Genomic DNA, 18,557 nt, shown 5'->3' with positions numbered 1-18,557 from the left:
ACTTTGCGAAAAATTCAAGTATAAACAGGGATGCCACCTAAATCTGGAAACAAAAACTTACTATACATAATACACAATATATTCAGAGGAAACACACAATCACTGTGGTCAGGTGTGAGTTATATTAGGCAATCTATACTCGTATCAATTGCTGGAGAAATTAAATAAATAAAGAACAGCTTAACACACTTAAAATTTAAAATGCTATAGTAAATGAAACATCCTTAAATATCCCATAAATTACACATTGAGAAGTCTTTTTTAAAAAAAAAAAAAAAATTAGAAATAAAATTCTCTGTATTTTCTCAGTTTGTAAGGAAAAACTCATAATTCCCTATTATTGCTTGTGATTTTTAAATTCCCTATATTTAATTTTCTCCCTGTATTATATATATTTCTTTTTGTGGAGTGGCAACCCAGACTTGGCTTAGAATCGTGAATCAATCTTTAAGTGATAAAAATATTATCTAACTCGGACTATTACAAAAATTATATACTAAGGGCAGTCATTATGGACCACTAGAAAACAAGATATTGGTTCAATGGAAAGTGTAGACATGGTGGGCTTTAATGTCAATCATCACAAAATCTTTTTAATGCTCACATATTTTCTTCATCCACTTATAAACAGAGTAAGCTTCAACATATGAAAAATTATCAGTAAAAATCCTTCTTTAAGTGATATCACACAGATGTCTCATTACTTTCCCTAAAAAAATATATATAATTTTTAATTAGAAAATTATTTTTATGGAATATGTTTACTTTTGTGACTTTACAATATAAGAAAACAATTAGAGTAAAAACTACATCACATGGAATTGAGAAGTTGATAAAAATATTTAAACAAAACTTGCTGCTTCTTTTTGTGAAATTCAATGGTAAGGCAATGGACTATATCCAGAGCAAGTTTATTGAAAGTGAGTTTTGTAATAAAATACATTAAATTCCTTCTCATTTTTTTAATGTTTATGTTGTTAATTATTGAATTTCTAGAATTTTGGAATGATCTGTTTGAGAAAGTTTGACAACTGTATATAAACACTCTTTGTATTCTTTCACTTATTTAATCTATGTTAAACAATGGAAGTTTTTCTTTTTTTAATTTATTGTAAGTTTTAAAACAAACATGAGTTAGAATTAATGTAAAAATTAATATTCATAAATAAATAAACAATTATAAATTAAACTAGATTAAAAAATTTTATTTTAAAAAACATATGGAGTCCTATGTTATGGCAATGTAAGAAAATAATCACATTTAAAATAAATAGCTAGAGTTTAATTTTCAGAGGGGAAAAAAATAAATTTCGAACTTTTAAAGCAAAACAATTATCATTAATAAAGATAAATATTGAATAATAAAAAAATTTAATGTTCATACAGTTTTTCAAGAAAAAGTAAAACTTTATTACAAAAGTAGACACTGTTTTCCCTGTCAATTCAAAATAAAAAAAGTTTAAAGAACTGGTTATTTATTTATCTTGAAAATAGCACCATAGATAAAGTTAAATTATAACTTACTTCACCTGTTATCCAAATGTAAGCATTTTGAAAGAAAAATTCATATTAGAATAAGTTTCGAGTAAAAGCACAAATTAGGAAATATAACATTGAAAAACAAATGAATCTGTTATTTTCAAAAGTTTGCCCTTTTTCAAATAATCAATTCAAATGTTTTCATCCAAAAAAAAAAGTGATTTACTTACTCAGATTCTGATGAAACTTCAGCAGTTGTCAACTGAGGCAAAACAACTTTCTTTCCTTCAACAGCAGAAGCGACATTGGTATTGGTCTCTTTCTCCGAGTCTTGGTCTCCCCCTGCAGAAGGGGTTGTCGGAATATTTAAGTCCTTATTTACATTATTCACACTTGAATGAAGACTGTCACATCGTTCAGGAACAGGTAGTTGTTCTGGGCTTGACACTTCATCTGAAAAATAGATGATAATTTAAATTTTTTTGTTATATTATGATGCAGTAAGTAACTCTATTCTGGCAAAGTTACAAAATATAAAGGTAACTCAAGTTAGTAGGTCAGCAATGGGATTTATTATTATAAATTTAGGAAGAAAACTAGTTTGTTTAAAGAAATTAAATTGAAATTAAAAGCGAAATGAATACCTACAATTTTTCAAAAATAAATTGGCTTTAAAAAGTGTTACAGTGAAAATTTAACAAAGTAATACTTTTAAATAATTCAATCTCTAATATTCCATAAGAACTCATAATTAATTATAAATGAGGATAATTTAAATCAAAATAAGTTATATGGGTTTTAAAGTAAACAATATGAAAATTGCTATTTCTTAAAAAAATTAAAAGGAAAAAATTGTTTTAAATTTGAATAGATCATTTATTAACTATCACACTGTTCAATTTTATTTTCTTCGACTGTCCTCGAAAAAATTCTAACTCAGCTTTTAAAAAAGTTTTATATTTTTGCTTTTAAAATAAAATGTCCCTGCTAAAGTAAACAAATATAGTTTAAACTATTAGCTCGGAACATGTAAATAATAAATCAATCAATGTTCAAGACAGAATTATATTTTAATTTCAATTCTACTTAAAATTATGACCAAATTATTACATACTTCACAGATTTGGTTTTTGTCATTAAATAGAATTAAAAAAAAAAAAATTCTTACCTAGAAGTTCTGGAGTGAAATTAGGATCAAGGTATGAGGATATATCTTGCAGTCTTTGGGGAACAATTCCTCCTTTTTCCCTATTTGTGTTCCCTCTGCCCCAAGGCACTATGGGATCTCTTGTAGGAAGACCTACGGTTAAACCTATTCCCTCACTTGGTCCCACAGGAGTTGAAGGGATAATGTTGCGAGGTAATCCCCAGGAACTTGTGTATTGTGAATAGGGAGAAATGTTACTCCCTATGCTCCCTGGTGTAAGAGGTGGAAGATTAAAACCCTTCGTTGGAACTGAAAAATAATAAATCACACAATTAGTATTGATATTGATTTTTTAAAAAATATTTTTAATGAATAATAATTTTTTTAGAATATTTTTTGAATAACAAAACTTATTTTTGAAATTCAAATTTTTACTTTGAAATTTTTTTTACAGTGATATTATAGTTACCAAAATTTTTAGGTCTTCTAGAAGAAGTCTAAAATTCATTCAGGGAGAGGGGGTTAAAATCAAATTTTAGTTTCTTTTGAAAAACATAAATATAAAAAACTTTCAGTTTTATAATTCCAGGGGTGATTGTGAGCCCAAGTCAAAATTCCGGAAAATTTCGTGAGTTAAAAAGAAAGAAAACAGAAGAAAAAAAAACAGTTTAAATTGAAAAAAATTTAAACAAGGCTTTTTCCTTTTTCTCAATATTTCTTAGTTTACTTAAAATATATTTAAAATTTTACACATACCAATACCATTTACACATACCTAGGATGACCAGGAGAAGCAATTAAAATTTACAAATATGTCTTTCTTTCTTGAGTTTATGATTATAACAACTATTCACTCATAAAAAATGAATATTAATCGTGAATATAAGCTTATAAAGTATCTCTCTGGCTCTCCCTTACAAACAAATAAAATAAACTGTGTTTTTAAGTTCCACCTCTGAAAATTTGATTTCCAGAAACTTCTGTGATCAATGATTTTTTGAAACGTCTGGACCTTCGATCTCCGGAAACTTGCGGGTCACTATTAGCGAAAATTCCGGAAATCCGGATTTTTTCCGGAGCACAATCAGCCCTGTGATTAAAAACTGCAATATTTCAAATGTAAGGTAACAGTGAACAAATAAAGATATGAAAGGTATTATTACTAGGAAGCTTAGCTTTCCAGAAACTTACATAAAAACTTTAATCTAACTTGGAAACTTCAAGTAGGTCACTTAAAGTTGGTGCAGAAAATTGAAAATATGTTTATTTGTTAATTAAGCTTAAAGTTTTTATGAAGACTTAAAATTTTTTATGCAAGGTATCCATAAGTAAAGTTTTCATGCAACATTATAATTTTTTTACACTGTCTTTTTACATTTAAAAATTTCACATTATTTTATCCAAAAGGAGAAAGAGTAAACCCTGTGCTGTGTAGACTAAAGCAAAAAACAATGTTAAAGCACGAAAATGGACAGACTACAGTTTTTATTCTTTAAAACAAGAACCTTTCTCAGCATCAGAACACCGAATGACAGTAAAAAAGTAAAGAGATAAACATATGCAAAGCAGTTTAACCAATCTGGATAGAGGAACAAGTTTGAACAAAATAATAAAAAGAGTGAAACAGGTGTGAGGAGATTTTACAGAAACCCCAGAGAGCAAAAGATTAAAATATAATATATTTCCAAACATTAGGAAAGGGTAGGATACAGGGAAGATGATTAATAAAATTATTAGAATTTTTCAAAATATGGATTGATTTTCAGAAATCAAGCTTGGTAGATGAAGAGCAGTATTAAATAATTTTAGTAGAAAAAAATTCAAACCTCTGATTAGGATTCTAACTATGTAAGGCAGTGGTAGATCATTTAATATCACGATTTTGGACTATTCCAGCTATTTAAGATTTTTAATTTATTCAAAATCTTAGCAATTTGGTGATTGATTTTCAGATAAGGTAAAACAATCAAATAGCTAAAATTTGAATTCGAGAGTTAACTGGATCATTTTGCTAATTTTCCGTCATTTGGTGTTAAGACACCAAGGAAGGTCCCTCATGTTAGAGATCCTAAACCATAAGAGCACCTAATCTACCAAAGTTTGTCTATTTCTGTAGTTTTGCACTTAATTTATGCTTTTTGCTTTATCAAACAGTTTAATATTTGTGGTTCTAAAATTTAAATTTATGGCCTCAAAAAATGATACATAAGGTAAAAATCAAGAAACATAAAAGATTTTTAATTTAACTAAAATAATTTTTTTGATACGTGGATATAAAATTTAAAAAACAAAAGTTGTGAGGGGATTGTTTGAGAAAAAATTTCCTTACCTATGTTAGTTCCATAAATATTTGTTTCAATAGTTATATTAGGTTTCGGTGGCACTTCTGTCAAAATATAAATAATCAAATATTAATTTTTTTTGGATACACATAAATAATAAATAAAAATTATTTTTCATTAAACATTAAAAAAGAAGAAAGTAAAAAATATAGTATTATTAAAAATTTTGCAATAGAATATTACATTAAAATTATACTCTAGCAAAGTAAGAATAGAATTTCCTTCAGATTTTTTCATTATATCACATTTAATGTATTAACATACTACTGTAATGGTTCAAATAATGAATTTTAAATATGCCTATATTTTCTGAAATAAAACACAAAAATACACTTCCTCTGATAAGAGCTTTTGAGAGATAAGGATTTTTGATTCTCAAATTGTAAAGCGTAATAAAAATTTTAATGTAGCAAAATTAACATTACGGGACTCAATTTTCCATTTCACGTTCGCCTTATTTTCATGTAATCTTTGTATCGATTTTTAGATTCAAAAATTTCTAAATGCATCAAGAAGGTATGTTTATCAGGGATGAGATTAGCCAAAACGCAAAAAAGCTGAATTTCCACGATAGTAAATTTTACGCAAGAGCAACCCTTTAATAATAAATTTAATAATAACAGTTTAAGGTAATAAATAATGTGTTGACATACAATTGTGTACTGATCTATTATTATAAAAACGATTACATTGATTCTTAACATTTAGTGAAGAAAAAAAATTACCAATTGAAAAAATAAAGCTGGAAATTATATTTTTCCTCAGTTCACATAAGAGACAATTACTACTTGAAAAACTACCTGGTTTAGAAAATTAAAACTACTGAGAATATTTATTAATATTTCATTTCTTTTAATAAATACTGTTATGTGATTTATAGCAAATATATCAGTAATATTACTTTTTAAATTATATTGGGGGAAAAAAACTTTAACAATGGAACGAATCATTATATTCATATTATAGTTTAATCTAACTACATCACTCTGAAGCATATCAATAACAGTGAAGTAGAAATATATAGTAACTCCTTAACATACAAAAATTCCTAATTTAGTTTGAAAAATTACATGACAATCAGCAACTGCTTAGATAATTGTTTTTTTATTTGATAAGAATTTTGCATTTTATAGCATAAATAACAGCAATTATAAATAAAATTATGATGAGTTAATTAACTCTTTTTCCCCCCCAATTTTTTTTTTAATTCAATCCCTTTCTAAGTGATTGCTCTTGTTTGCTGTATCTTTTATATTTGCTATATTTAGTCGTTAGTCCATCTTCAAACATCTTGTGACAAGTCCTATTTTTTCTTCTTTGCAAGCACAGAATGTAAGTTTTGAATATATTCCCTTCCAGTTTCTCTGATGTTGTAACACTTATATATACTAATAATCGTCATTAGAAAAACAGTCACCTTTATAGTAACTAATTAAAAAAAAAAAACTTCTTACAAGGATCGCGATAGTTTATCTTAAAATTGCGTCGCTTGAACTACGAAAATCGGATCTATCTGGAGAGCGGGTAAAAAATTCGAAAAATCTTATCTGCTGCACGTAAAAGGGGAGATAATAGGTAAAATAAGTAAAAATGAGAAAGGATTGGTAGCTATGTAGTTTGAATTTTCTGTTTCTCTTTGAAAATCGGTGAATTTTCTGAAAAAGCGGAATACTTATAAAAAAAATGAAATTTTTAGAAAATCTGAATTTTTGATAAAAAAAAGCCGAAATTTAAGAGATAAAAGTGAAAAGAGCGGAAATCCGCTAAAAAGCGGAAAAATCTCATCCCTGGTTTATTCAAAGTAGATTTGTGCTTTAGATTTTGTAATTAAAAATGTATCCAAATGCTATGTACATTTAATAAAAAGTTGACGGAAAAATATTTCAAGATTTTGTCTCAATGAAATTATACTTATTCAGGAGTTTTTGTCCCTAGGTTTTATTCATCTGAGATTTTGTTTTAGAACTTAATAGACTGATTAGTTAAAAACTAAAGAATTAGATGTCAAAATCTTGCAAAAGAAGTTTCATAATATATAAAAGCACTTAAAATATGAAAACCTTAAAAAATAGATTTGTTTGCATAAATATGTAAAAATGCATTGTTTTTCTTGCAAGGAAATTCGTACAGAAGTTGATTGTCAGGACTTTCCAAAATAAAATCTAGCAAGGCTGTCAAAATCAAGGAGTCTCCAGGTAAAAGTGGGAGGGTTTCCTCTCCATATAATGTAAATGCGGGTTAGTTCCATAAAAAAAAATCCTCCATGATGGCAAATTTCTCCCAATACTTGATTCAGGAGTTCCCTTGTCTTCTGGATTGGGCTCAAAATTACAATGCTACAGAGTAGACCATTAGTAATCATAAACCCAAAATTGGGTCAGATGTTCAAATATGTTAATAAAATAAAAAACAAAATCTTCAAAAACAAATACCCATTTTGTTCCTTTCTAAAAATAAATTTAAAAAAAATTCACATGCAACGTTTATTGATATTGTCTTTTCTCATTTTACCATTTTCCTTGCATTTCTCAGTTATTTGATTTTATTCTTAAAAGTCCTGACACAGACATTAGCATTTTGGACAAAGATGCTATATTTATATTGAATACATATTAACAAATATGCACATACCTGGTGGTGTTTTGGAAGATTTCTTTTTCCAAGTATCTCTACTATATTCATCTTCATCAGAAGAATGACTGGATGCTAAATCTAGGGAAGCATGATCCAGTGACAGATCACTTTCTGAATCAGAATCTTTTGCTCGTCGTCTGTTAATTTCACCAGTATCAGGATCTTGAAAGTTAAAAAATAAAAATCAATCATGAGAAAAAATTCACACTGTTTTTGTAAATTAACATTATAGTAAATTAACCTCCTTTAGAGCAATATGCCAATATTATTCTCAGATTTACAATTGTTATAATTATACTGAATGGGTAGTAAACTAGAACTTCCTTCAAACCATTAAGAGTTAACATTTTTTAATGTCAACTTTTCAAATATTTTTTAATTAACTAATGTTATATGTTGAAATCATGAATTTTTAAATCATAATATGTATAATATTGAAGATAATCATAGGGATAGTAATTTGTAATCATACAATTAATACCTACATTTTAGAAAGAATTTACATTTATATAAGGTATGTAATCAACAAAAAATTTTCATGTTCAGCATATTGAAATGTATGCAGTCTAATTTGTGTCAAAGAAATGTTAAAATAAATGAAATCTAATAATTAACTAGAGATAATTAGTGTGACATAAACATGGTGCATAGTCAGATTTTTAAACAAAAAATAAGCACCTTTTAAGTACTCTTTAAGTACTCAAAAAATATTTTTAATCACTTTCCAAAAAAAAAGCATAATTAGGATCTGTGCAGTAAGAAAAAATATTTTTTCTATCGTTTAAAGTTCTTAATTTATTAACATAAAATCAATAAAAATTCAAAAACTTTACATAATCATGATAAAATAACTAGTTTCCAATAAATATTGCAGAAAATATTGTGAAAAATGCATTTTTTGTAATTTAGAATGAAAATCGATACAACAAGGAAAAAACCTTTTTTTTTTTATAGAAAATTAAGCACTTTTTACAAACCCCAAACAAAAAAAGCACCTTTAAGGGCTTTTAAAAAACGTGAATTAAAAATAAGCACCTTTAAGCACTTTTTAAAAACACTATGCACCCTGATAAATAGCTAAGCTAAGGAACATCTCGTAATAAATAAAATCAAGATTTCAAATCTTTAGAATCATTACATCAAAGTTACACTCTCAGTAACTCAAAGCTAGAATCTATTTCAACCATAAAGACAGCTTTTGAGATATTAACATCTTAACTTAAAACAAATGAAATTGAAGAGTGTTAGGAGTCATTATACTAATTACCATCTGCAACTCGATGCTTGTGTCTATGTCGACCATAGAGATAGCCTTTACGAGATGATCTCCTCCTGGGTTCAGATCCAGCGACAGAAGTCGAAGTGGAAGTGTTTTTAAGATGAGAGTCAGAGCGGTAAGGACTGCTTGAGGTCTTGGTGGTAGAGCGGCTAGTGGTGGAGGATGTTGATATCCCCATGTTACGTTGCAAAACATCAAAGGAAGAATTCTGGTATGCAAGTGCTGACCGCTACAAAAAGCAAGAACATTTATATTTTATTTAATGAGGAAAAACAAATTAAATATTTATCGATGAATTTAATATAAAATGCCAATGATTGAAAACTGATGAGAAAAAGTGAACTATTTTAGATTTAAAAAAAAGATACCAAGATTCAGAAAAGGCAATATTAATCAAAAAGCTTGATAAATTGGCTCGGATGTTTTAAATGTTGACATGACAGATATGCAAAATTTTATTGATTAAAATATTTGTAAGACGCCCGGTGGCTGAGCGGTAGTTCTTCGCGCTGTCGTGCCACAGGTCCTTGGTTCGATCCTCGGGCTGGGCAAGGTTGACTCAGCCTTTCATCCCTTCAGTGGGTCGATAAATGAGTACCAAGCATGCTTGGGGACTAAACACTGGGGGTTCCACGTTCGGCTGACCACCTGACCGGAACATCTGCTCCTGCACCCAAGAGCCCAAGGTCAAGAAAACTGAGATGGGCACAGTAGGCCTTGGCCCTCTATGGGCTGTCGCACCACTGAGTTTAGTTTAAAATATTTGTAAAGGTTTATCTTTATTTCGCAACAATGAGTAATAAAAAATGTGATAAATATACACAAATATGTTGAATATAATTTTTTTTTTTAAATTCAGAGTTTTTTCTTTCAACAAGAAAAAATAATTACCAAACATGATGCAACTAAGTAAATAAAATTTGTTATAATAAAAAAAGCAAAAATTTTAGGATGGCTCGTTATCACAGAATTTATACATTTTAAGTTTTAGTCTAAACCTTGATTGGAAATATTATTTCTTTTGAACTTTGAAACATGATTTTGGTAGTTAATAATTTAAGTTTTTACATTTATTCTTGATACATATAGTAACAATAGTATTATAAAAATTACTACAAACCGAAACCACTGTAGTTCTTGTACCACTCAGGCTCTCATCGTAAGGCACCTTCTTTCCTCTCATGCGAGCCCATGTGTGGTGCAGCTGTTGCCTCACCTAGCAATTCAAAACAAATACATAAATAAAAAGTAAATTTTTAATACTGTGTAAACATTGAATTACTATTGTAAATAACACTGTATTTAATTTAGTTTATCAAATTATAATTTCATTGTTGCAGACAAGAATTGAGACATCAATGAAATTCATAATTTGCTGACATTTCATTGTCAAAAGAAATTTTAAAAAAAAGAAAAGGGATTGCATATTTAATGAAAGAATGTGTACATAAAGGTTTTTATTCCTTTTTTTATTATCAAAAAACTTATTAGTCATTAACAAACAGCATTTTTACTGGTTAATTTATTTAAAAAAACTAATTTAAAGTAATGTGTTTCAAATTCATGGTAAAATTGTAAAGGTTGTACAAATTTATTTTGCTATGAAAAGTTACATAGCAATATTCAAGTGCGAGAAAAAAGTTAAAGCACAGTACAGAACCCGTTATCCGGAAAACCAAAAAACCGGAACGAAATTCAATAAATTTTCCCGCCATTTTTAAAATAAAATATTTTTTTTCTCATAAGATTTTGGGATTTTTCTTTCTTTTTTGAAAGATGTTTACCTTACCATCATCTTGGAAATAATCATTAGTGTATTACTCCATCGTTTTTTTTTTTTTTTTAAGACTATTTCCAAAAAAAAAATTTTTTTTTTAGTTGGGTTCAACAATAAAAAAAACTGCTTTTTGTAGCGATTCAGAAAACCGGAAAAATCAGTTATCCGGAATTTCGATAGTCCCGATCCTTCCAGATAATCGGTTCCCTACTGTATATGTCAAATGAAGCGCACATACATTCTGCAAATGGCAGTTATAGAGTAGTAGTTCATAGTTCAGTTTATATGTTGCAGAGTTAGTCACAGAATAATTGAGCACATGAACTTTAACGTAAAATAAGAAGTATAACGAACACCATGCATTAAATAAAAAAAATCTTACCTTCTTGTTAATGATACAGTATCCTACAAATATGTATATTCCAGTGACACATGAAAATATAGAGAATATATAGTGAAGCACTTCCAGTGATTCGTTGACAGAGAGTATAGCAAGAACCCATGTAGCTCCAAGAAGAGGCAGAAGGACAATGCCCAACCACAACACTGTCCTAAAAACAATTTATAAAAACATCTTGTAATTATTTAGAGAAAACAAAGACAGACATAAAAGAAGGAATGGCAATAACATTGATTACAAAAAATTATATACAGACTACTATGTACTTAAGGTATTGGCACTGAAAACAAATTTGTATTTCAATTTAATTTTAGGACTTTAATAAAATTGTTGATATAGGGAAATTAAAAAAAAAAAAAAACAGAAATTTTTTATCATATTAAGAACTATGTAAATAAATTTATCAATTCTTAAGACTTATATAATAGATATATTATAAAATAAAAATTTTTTTTAAAAAATTAATTTTTTTAATTTTAAACTTGGTAAAAAAGTTTCAAATTTTTTAATTTTTCTAAACAAAAATAAAATGTTTTTAATGGAATCCTTTTTAACCTTTATGACATTGGTAAACACCAGATTAATCTAAACGTAAAACTTGAAAATGTACTAATGCAGTATTATGTATGTAAAGTAAAAACTTGTACTATATCCAAGCATTAATGCTCAATTTAAATAAAGCACTAAATTAACATAAAAAAAATCTATGCACACAACATTTATTTTATTCATGCATGTCAAAGTATTTTAATGTTGAAATAAATGATTCTTACATAACATTAACTTCACAAAAATTTCATGCAGTAATTAAATGTTAAAACAGTAGCTGATTAAAACAAATGTAAAGAAAAAACTAACACAAAAATATTTAGAGCATACAAAATACTACTATGAGTTCACGAAATAAACATGAATTATTTACCTCAAGTTTCCAAAATCCATGACAGTGTCTTTAATTTGTACACTAGCTCGAATAGCCATAGCAAAAACTCCAAGATTCAACTGTAATTGTAAATTGAAATAAAAATTAATAAAGAAATATAAAAGTTATTTAAAAAAAAAAAAAAATTAAAAAAAAAAGTTTTTTCAATTAAAGTTAATAATAATAATACAGTTAATAAATATAATAAAGTGATTCTAAGCAAAAGACATAATCTTATTATAAAATTTTTTTATAGATAAAGATTTTTTTAAATAGTTTCATATTAAATGCCTAATTTTGTTACAATATTCCACATGAAGTAAAATGGTACAAAAAAAAATAATGTGGTAGAAAATTTGTGTGATAAGTTTACCCTTTTAGCTATCACTTTAATTTGAAGTAGTCATCGCATCAAGAGAGAATCTAACTAAAATCTTACAATTTTAAGCTATAATTATTTTGGGTCATTATTATTATCAGTAACAGATTATAAATGGATTTTCTCTATAACAATTATTGCAAATATAAAACGTGTAAAAAATATTATAATGCCTTTCTGTGAAAGAAGAAACTGAAGAAATATTATAATAAATAGAAGTTTTGAAAAATATATTTGTTTCAATTTATAAATGACTTCTTAAAATAACAGTGACAGTTATCTTAAACTTTTAGGACCATTTTTATTATTTTGAGATTTAAAAAAAGCTATAAATAACTTACCAAAACTACAAAACAAATAGGACCAACAAGACTCCAAACAACACTTTCATAAATGGATAACCAGCAGCTGTAAATAAGTTGATTCAAATATTTAAAAAATACCCAATAATTTTGAAAATATGTGAATACATTCTTTAATACATTTCTTTAAAGCAATACTACTTTAAAGAAAAGTTAAACATAAACTACTTTAAAGAAAAGTTAAACATAAACTTACAAAAAGTAATTTCCATATTGATCTGCTCTTACGCCAACAGACAAGCCTACGACAATTGCAGGAGCACCTAAAATAATAATTAAGAAAATATTAATTAAAATATAGCAATAAAATTAGCAAACATTACGATTTTTAATATCACACACATATTAATGAAAGCAGAACAAAAGAAGGTAATTACAATTCATTCTTACTATATAAATACACAGAGGGTTTTGTAATCGCCATTCTTAATGTACAGTTTCAGAAATATTCTCAAAAATTATACCTACTTTATAAAAATAATAATAATATAAAATTATATAGTCACAAATTAATGCTTAAGCATAGAAAAATAAAAATATAATCTGTTTAATCGCTGTTTCAAGAAGGGCAGATTTCACACCTGCAAATCTGTTTTATTTCTGGAGAAAACTGAAAGCAGAAAAAACACTTTCATATTTTACAAAGCAATTAAAATAGTTCAGTTGTTATTAATCATTTTTCTTAAAATAATGATTTTTAGTAAAATTTTTGTTTTCTCCTTTATATACACTATATATAAATTATATATAAGAGATATATGGCATAAAGAGATGTTTTAAACCTTAAAATTCTACCCAGGTTACACCTATTAAAGAAAATGCAATTTTATCAGACAGCCAATCTTTATTATGGGGCATGAAACCCCAACCAAAACCATGGAAAGCAAATACTCCTTCCACTTTGCTGGCAGATTAATCATTTAGTGACAATAATAAAACACAAGAGTTTAATAAAAAGTAATAACTCACCATATCCTATAGAATAATAAAATCTCATTTGCCCATGATTGATGTCCCTCATTTCCGTCAGCATCCTATAGAGATGAACAGCCTCAAGGAACATCCACGAAAACACACAGAGAAACATATAATGAAGCATTATGGCCATCACTTTACACGGGAACTGTAAACCATCAAACAAACACATATTAGTAACCAACTTCGATGAATTACATATCAATAACACAAGAGATCAAGTTGTTAGTTTCGAAGACTGATTTATTGAATCCTGAAAATATTTTGCTAATTAAAGAACCATTTTATATGTCTTGAAGTAAATACCACCTAAGGAAATGCACTTCTGTAGACCAATGAAGTTGTAGAAAAAACTTTGTCTCTTTTTTTTTTTGGAATGTTCTTCAAATTTGATATTTTTAAGGGTGTTGAATGAAGGGTCTGCCATAGAATGAAATAACACTTTTTAGTGAATAATATGCTAATTTTAAAATTACTGTGAGTCTGCAATAGTTATTTATAATTTTTGTTTAAATTTCGACAGTGACACTATTTAGACACTATCTTTAAACAGTGCCTTTTATACTAATTCTTAAAATCTATTCAAAAGGACAATAGGAAGAAAGGCTTAATATTTAAAAAAATGAAAAGCAACTGTGTTTTAAAATTTTTATTTTTAAAAAAATTACTCGTATGATGCATTACCTAGTCTTATAAAATATTTCAAAAAAAAAAAAAAAAAGAATTATTTATTTATTTAATTTTCAAATTTGCAATTTTTAAAAAGTTTAATAAATAAACATACTTAAGTTATCTGTCTATTCTAAAGCTCAGATAATTCTCCATAGCTAGATGTTGTATATAGATTAAAATTATTGTTTTGTGACTAAAACATTTAAAATTTTTCATTGGTGAAGGAGCGTTATTATTTTATACAGCCTAAAACCTTGTTTTCGAATCGAAATTTTGAATATGGCCAGTAAAAAGTGCATAACAGATTTGTATAAGAAGTATAGCGAATGATTCATCTCCACAACCTCTCAGACCAAAAATTTCCCTAACGAAACAAGGTCAAAGGTTTCTCAAAGCATGAAACAGCATTCTGAACAAGGATTTTAAAAGTTATTTCAGAAACCTTAGCATTTAAGTACCGAATTACATTACAGCAGGTGGAAGTTACTTCGAAAAACCTTGATTGTAATTGACAAGTTTTCAAGAGCTAGTAAATAAGTCCTTGAGATTAAAAACTGAAACTTATGCATCACTATTCAATGATAAAACTTACTTCTCTCTGCACTAAAGGACGTCTTAACTTGAGTGCAATAAGAAACAGAAGCTGTGCAAGAAAGATGCAGGCGACAAGATTTTTATGAATGTTGTTGCTGTTTGTCTGGGGTCCCCTTAAAAGGCAGAAGATAAGGAAAGCAGCTAAAAGCATTAAGAGTGATATCACAATGCCCAAATAGGAAACTACATCTTGAGCTGTTGACTCTTCCATAAAATACTGAAAATAATAAAATACATAATTAACAATAAATAATTAACATAACTAACAATAAATTCAAAAATATATAAAACTTCAGCCCCTGGATGTTGGAATCAACAAGTCATTCAAGTCCAAAGTCAGAAAATATTGGGAAGAATGGATGGTTGCAACGTTTAGTGGCAATAAAAAAGTACGACAAGCTTCGTATAAAGAAGTGTGTGAGTGGGTCATTAAGGCGTGGAATGATGTGTCCGTTGAAACAATAAACAACGGTTTCAAAAAAAGCGGCATCATACCCCTTTGTTTCAAATCTGAGGAACTTAAAAAAAATGATATCACATATTCTGATGACGATATCAGTGATACTGAGGACGATAGTGACGCAGACGATATTTTGGACGCTAATCTTTTAGAATTATTCAATTCTGACTCTGACATGTCCGATTTTGAAGGGTTTTAAAATTATTTCTATATTATTGCTTTAAAATTATTTCTATGTTAAATAAAAATTTTTTTTCCATTTACGTTGTGTATATTTGTTATTTACCTATTAAACTGATTCTTTTTGTTTTCATATATATAACGTAGTTAATTATAGTACCTAATTTTATTAATTTTGTTTTAATTTGCTCTTTTATTAATATATTTTGCAATTCGCATGCGGGTTATACAGGGTTCCCACTCTATGATGAGATTGAAATTCAAGGACTTTCCAGGACTTTTCAAGGACCTCAACAAAATTTTCAAGGACCTTAATCTAAGACCAATTTTAAAAATTATTCTCTTCTATTTTACTAGAAGCAACAATGCTTGTTGTGGCAATAATTAATTTCAAATATAATACCTAAATGTTTTGCCTATATAGAGAGAAGAGAGTATATGTATTATGGACTAAAATTTATATTTTTTTAAAAACAACCCTACTGGTTTTACATATTAATTCACAAAATCATTTTCAGCACAATCTATAACTAATGGTAATGAGGTGTTAATGGTGAAATCCTTTAATCCTGTGTATTTCCATGTGAAGGCTGCATGAAAGACAGAGCTAAATCTTAGGTATTCCATAACCTCCCCCCCCCTCCTCTATTAAACATAGTTTCTGAAATTATTCATCCATAATTATTTACACAACCTTCTCTAAATGTTATGCAGCAACAATTCTTTCTGAAAATAAAAATTAGAAGGAACATATCCCATTTTCACCATCTTTAAAAGTATTATTCGTTATGTGTAATCCACAACTGCCAATGAATATGACCTGGTGGGAATATTTCTCTTTTAATTCACACTGAAGCTTCTAATAGAATTTCCAATTGACATAGGGTCCATCCATGGATAATTGAAGTATTTTAGAGAGCTTTTAACCATCATCCATGCATTTGTAAAAAGAGGACAAAATATTTTCTGCAGTTCCATGACCCATAAATTGGGAGGTAAGATACTTAGTGCAAACTTTATTATCAATTCCTTACCATAATGTCCATCTGCTTAGATTGTAGAGACTGATTTAACGTCTCATCAAAGAGTACAGTGTAGCAATCAACATTCTTCAGCTCATTTATAAGAATCCCTTTGAAGTATAGTGCCAATCCAAAGGAGCCCAAATAGGCTCACTTTGTGGCACTACAAAAAAATTGTCTCGCTATACAGCTATCAGCAAACATTTTGGAGAACAATTTACTAATCCCTTCACAGGAGTTACATGAATAATTACTAGTGATACACTTCAGACTCCAGAGAATTTCAGTATCAAGCACATTCCTTTTGACCAGATAAGACAATGTTACCTCGGCCACTAAAGTTTCTGTTTTACATGGGGCACACGATGTTGAAGGAGTATTTACACCAGATGAATTAGACGTTAATGTCTTTGGAAAAAGAAAACTCAAGGCATGAGACTGCTCTTTTGTTTTACCTTTCTTTCATGTGTGATTTCAGAGCAGATTCTTCCATTTTCGCGATATCGATCTCCTTCATGCATAATTGGCACTTGGCTCTGAACTTCTTTTCGGGCATCGATAAAATCCATTCTTTATAAGCTTGATTATCCATCCATTGGGGATTAAAATAGCACTTCCCAGGCATAACTAGTCTAAACTACATAACACAAATACGAAGCCGTGCCTTTGCGAATACGCTTTACAATAAAGTTTTGAAATGACGCAAACGTAAGGACAAGTGCGGATGGTAAAACGGCAAATTTATTGAAAACTACAAGGTACATATTGTTACGAAATTCGAGAGTATTCCAGTTTCGATAAGAAAAAAGATCTAAGCATATGCGACAGAAGATGAAGTGGAGTCTCGCCCCGAACGCATTGATTGTCTGCTGTGCTCCGCGCGCTTGGCAGATACCAAGACGCTAGGCCCGGTTAGAAACGGTGGCGTTAAAAAACACGTGAGAGAGCTCGGGAACAAAACAGAAAGAACGAGAAAGATCCGCGGGTGTTTTATAAAAAGGGCCGTCGGCAGTATTGGACAAATTCAAGGACCTATCAAGTTTTTCAAGGACCTAAGACGTTTTTCAAGCACTTTCAAGGACCTAAATTTAGCACCAAAAAATTCAAGGACTTTCAAGGATTCTCAAGGACCGTGGGAACCCTGTTATAGGCCGATGCGGATTATAGGCCGCCGATTTTTCCGCCTTCCCAAAAACGAGGGGTGCGGATTATAGACCGCTGCGGATAATGGGTCGGAAAATACGGTACATTTGATTTTTCCTACGCAACAAACTAATTTTGAATTTAAAATAAATTTAAAAAAATTTTACACTATGCACATGGAAACTCAAAAATTTATAAACATTTGATTTTACACACACTACATACTTATTTTAAACTTATTGTAAATTATGATTATCATAAACTATGCACAAAAAAAAAACTTTATTTACTCTTTTTTCCAGATTTTGAATTTACAGTAAAGATTCAAAAAAGTGAAATTTGGTTTTACCTCTTTATCTGTTATATCCATCAAAACACCAAATGTTGATAAGTGAGAACAGGAACAATTCACATAGGGTTGCATGCCCCGCCCACTTATCAAGTTCATACCCAATGTGGTACAACCTTCTGAAGACCATTTGCCTCTAGGTCTGAAAGAAAAAGAAAAATGTAACCCATTTAAAATATTACTTAAAAAAAGTGTGTAAAATGATTCTGCACAAAAGGCAAAATTATTTTCCCTTAACTGTTATAGTAGCTTATTACACACAAGCAATCATTTTTACCAAGGGGAAAAAAATGGATAATAGTAAAGTATAACTAGTAAAAGATTTTAATTATAATATTCAGTAATAAAGATTTAAGCCTAGCAACAATGTTTCTTTTTGCTTTGCAAAATTGCAATAGTTTTAATTCTGTATTATTCAACTTACATAACAAGCACAGATAA

At 28.6% G+C, this 18,557-nt stretch overlaps 1 protein-coding gene across 2 annotated transcripts in view; it reads right to left on the bottom strand.

Moving 5' to 3' along the window:
- Positions 1-276: 276 nt before the first annotated feature.
- stan (Protocadherin-like wing polarity protein stan) overlaps positions 277-18,557 on the bottom strand; it is a 420,791-nt gene continuing 402,510 nt past the window's right edge. For both annotated transcript variants that reach the window (XM_043041038.3, XM_043041047.3), the window contains 14 exons: positions 18,117-18,258; positions 14,961-15,179; positions 13,691-13,844; positions 12,918-12,984; positions 12,701-12,767; positions 11,981-12,060; positions 11,041-11,209; positions 10,002-10,097; positions 8,870-9,110; positions 7,600-7,764; positions 4,956-5,012; positions 2,648-2,935; positions 1,710-1,932; positions 277-709 (listed from right to left, as the gene is read on the bottom strand). In XM_043041038.3, coding sequence (XP_042896972.2) covers positions 685-709; positions 1,710-1,932; positions 2,648-2,935; positions 4,956-5,012; positions 7,600-7,764; positions 8,870-9,110; positions 10,002-10,097; positions 11,041-11,209; positions 11,981-12,060; positions 12,701-12,767; positions 12,918-12,984; positions 13,691-13,844; positions 14,961-15,179; positions 18,117-18,258 — 1,993 coding nt within the window. In that variant the 3' untranslated portion in view covers positions 277-684. The remainder of the gene's footprint in view (positions 710-1,709; positions 1,933-2,647; positions 2,936-4,955; positions 5,013-7,599; positions 7,765-8,869; positions 9,111-10,001; positions 10,098-11,040; positions 11,210-11,980; positions 12,061-12,700; positions 12,768-12,917; positions 12,985-13,690; positions 13,845-14,960; positions 15,180-18,116; positions 18,259-18,557) is intronic.

This window comes from Parasteatoda tepidariorum, chromosome 10 (assembly GCF_982258835.1).
Source record: "Parasteatoda tepidariorum strain Cologne lab strain chromosome 10, Ptep-v5.0, whole genome shotgun sequence".
NCBI lineage: Eukaryota > Metazoa > Arthropoda > Arachnida > Araneae > Theridiidae > Parasteatoda > Parasteatoda tepidariorum.
The sequence above is the reverse complement of the archived record's forward strand: the minus strand, read 5'-3'. Positions and strand labels throughout refer to the sequence as shown.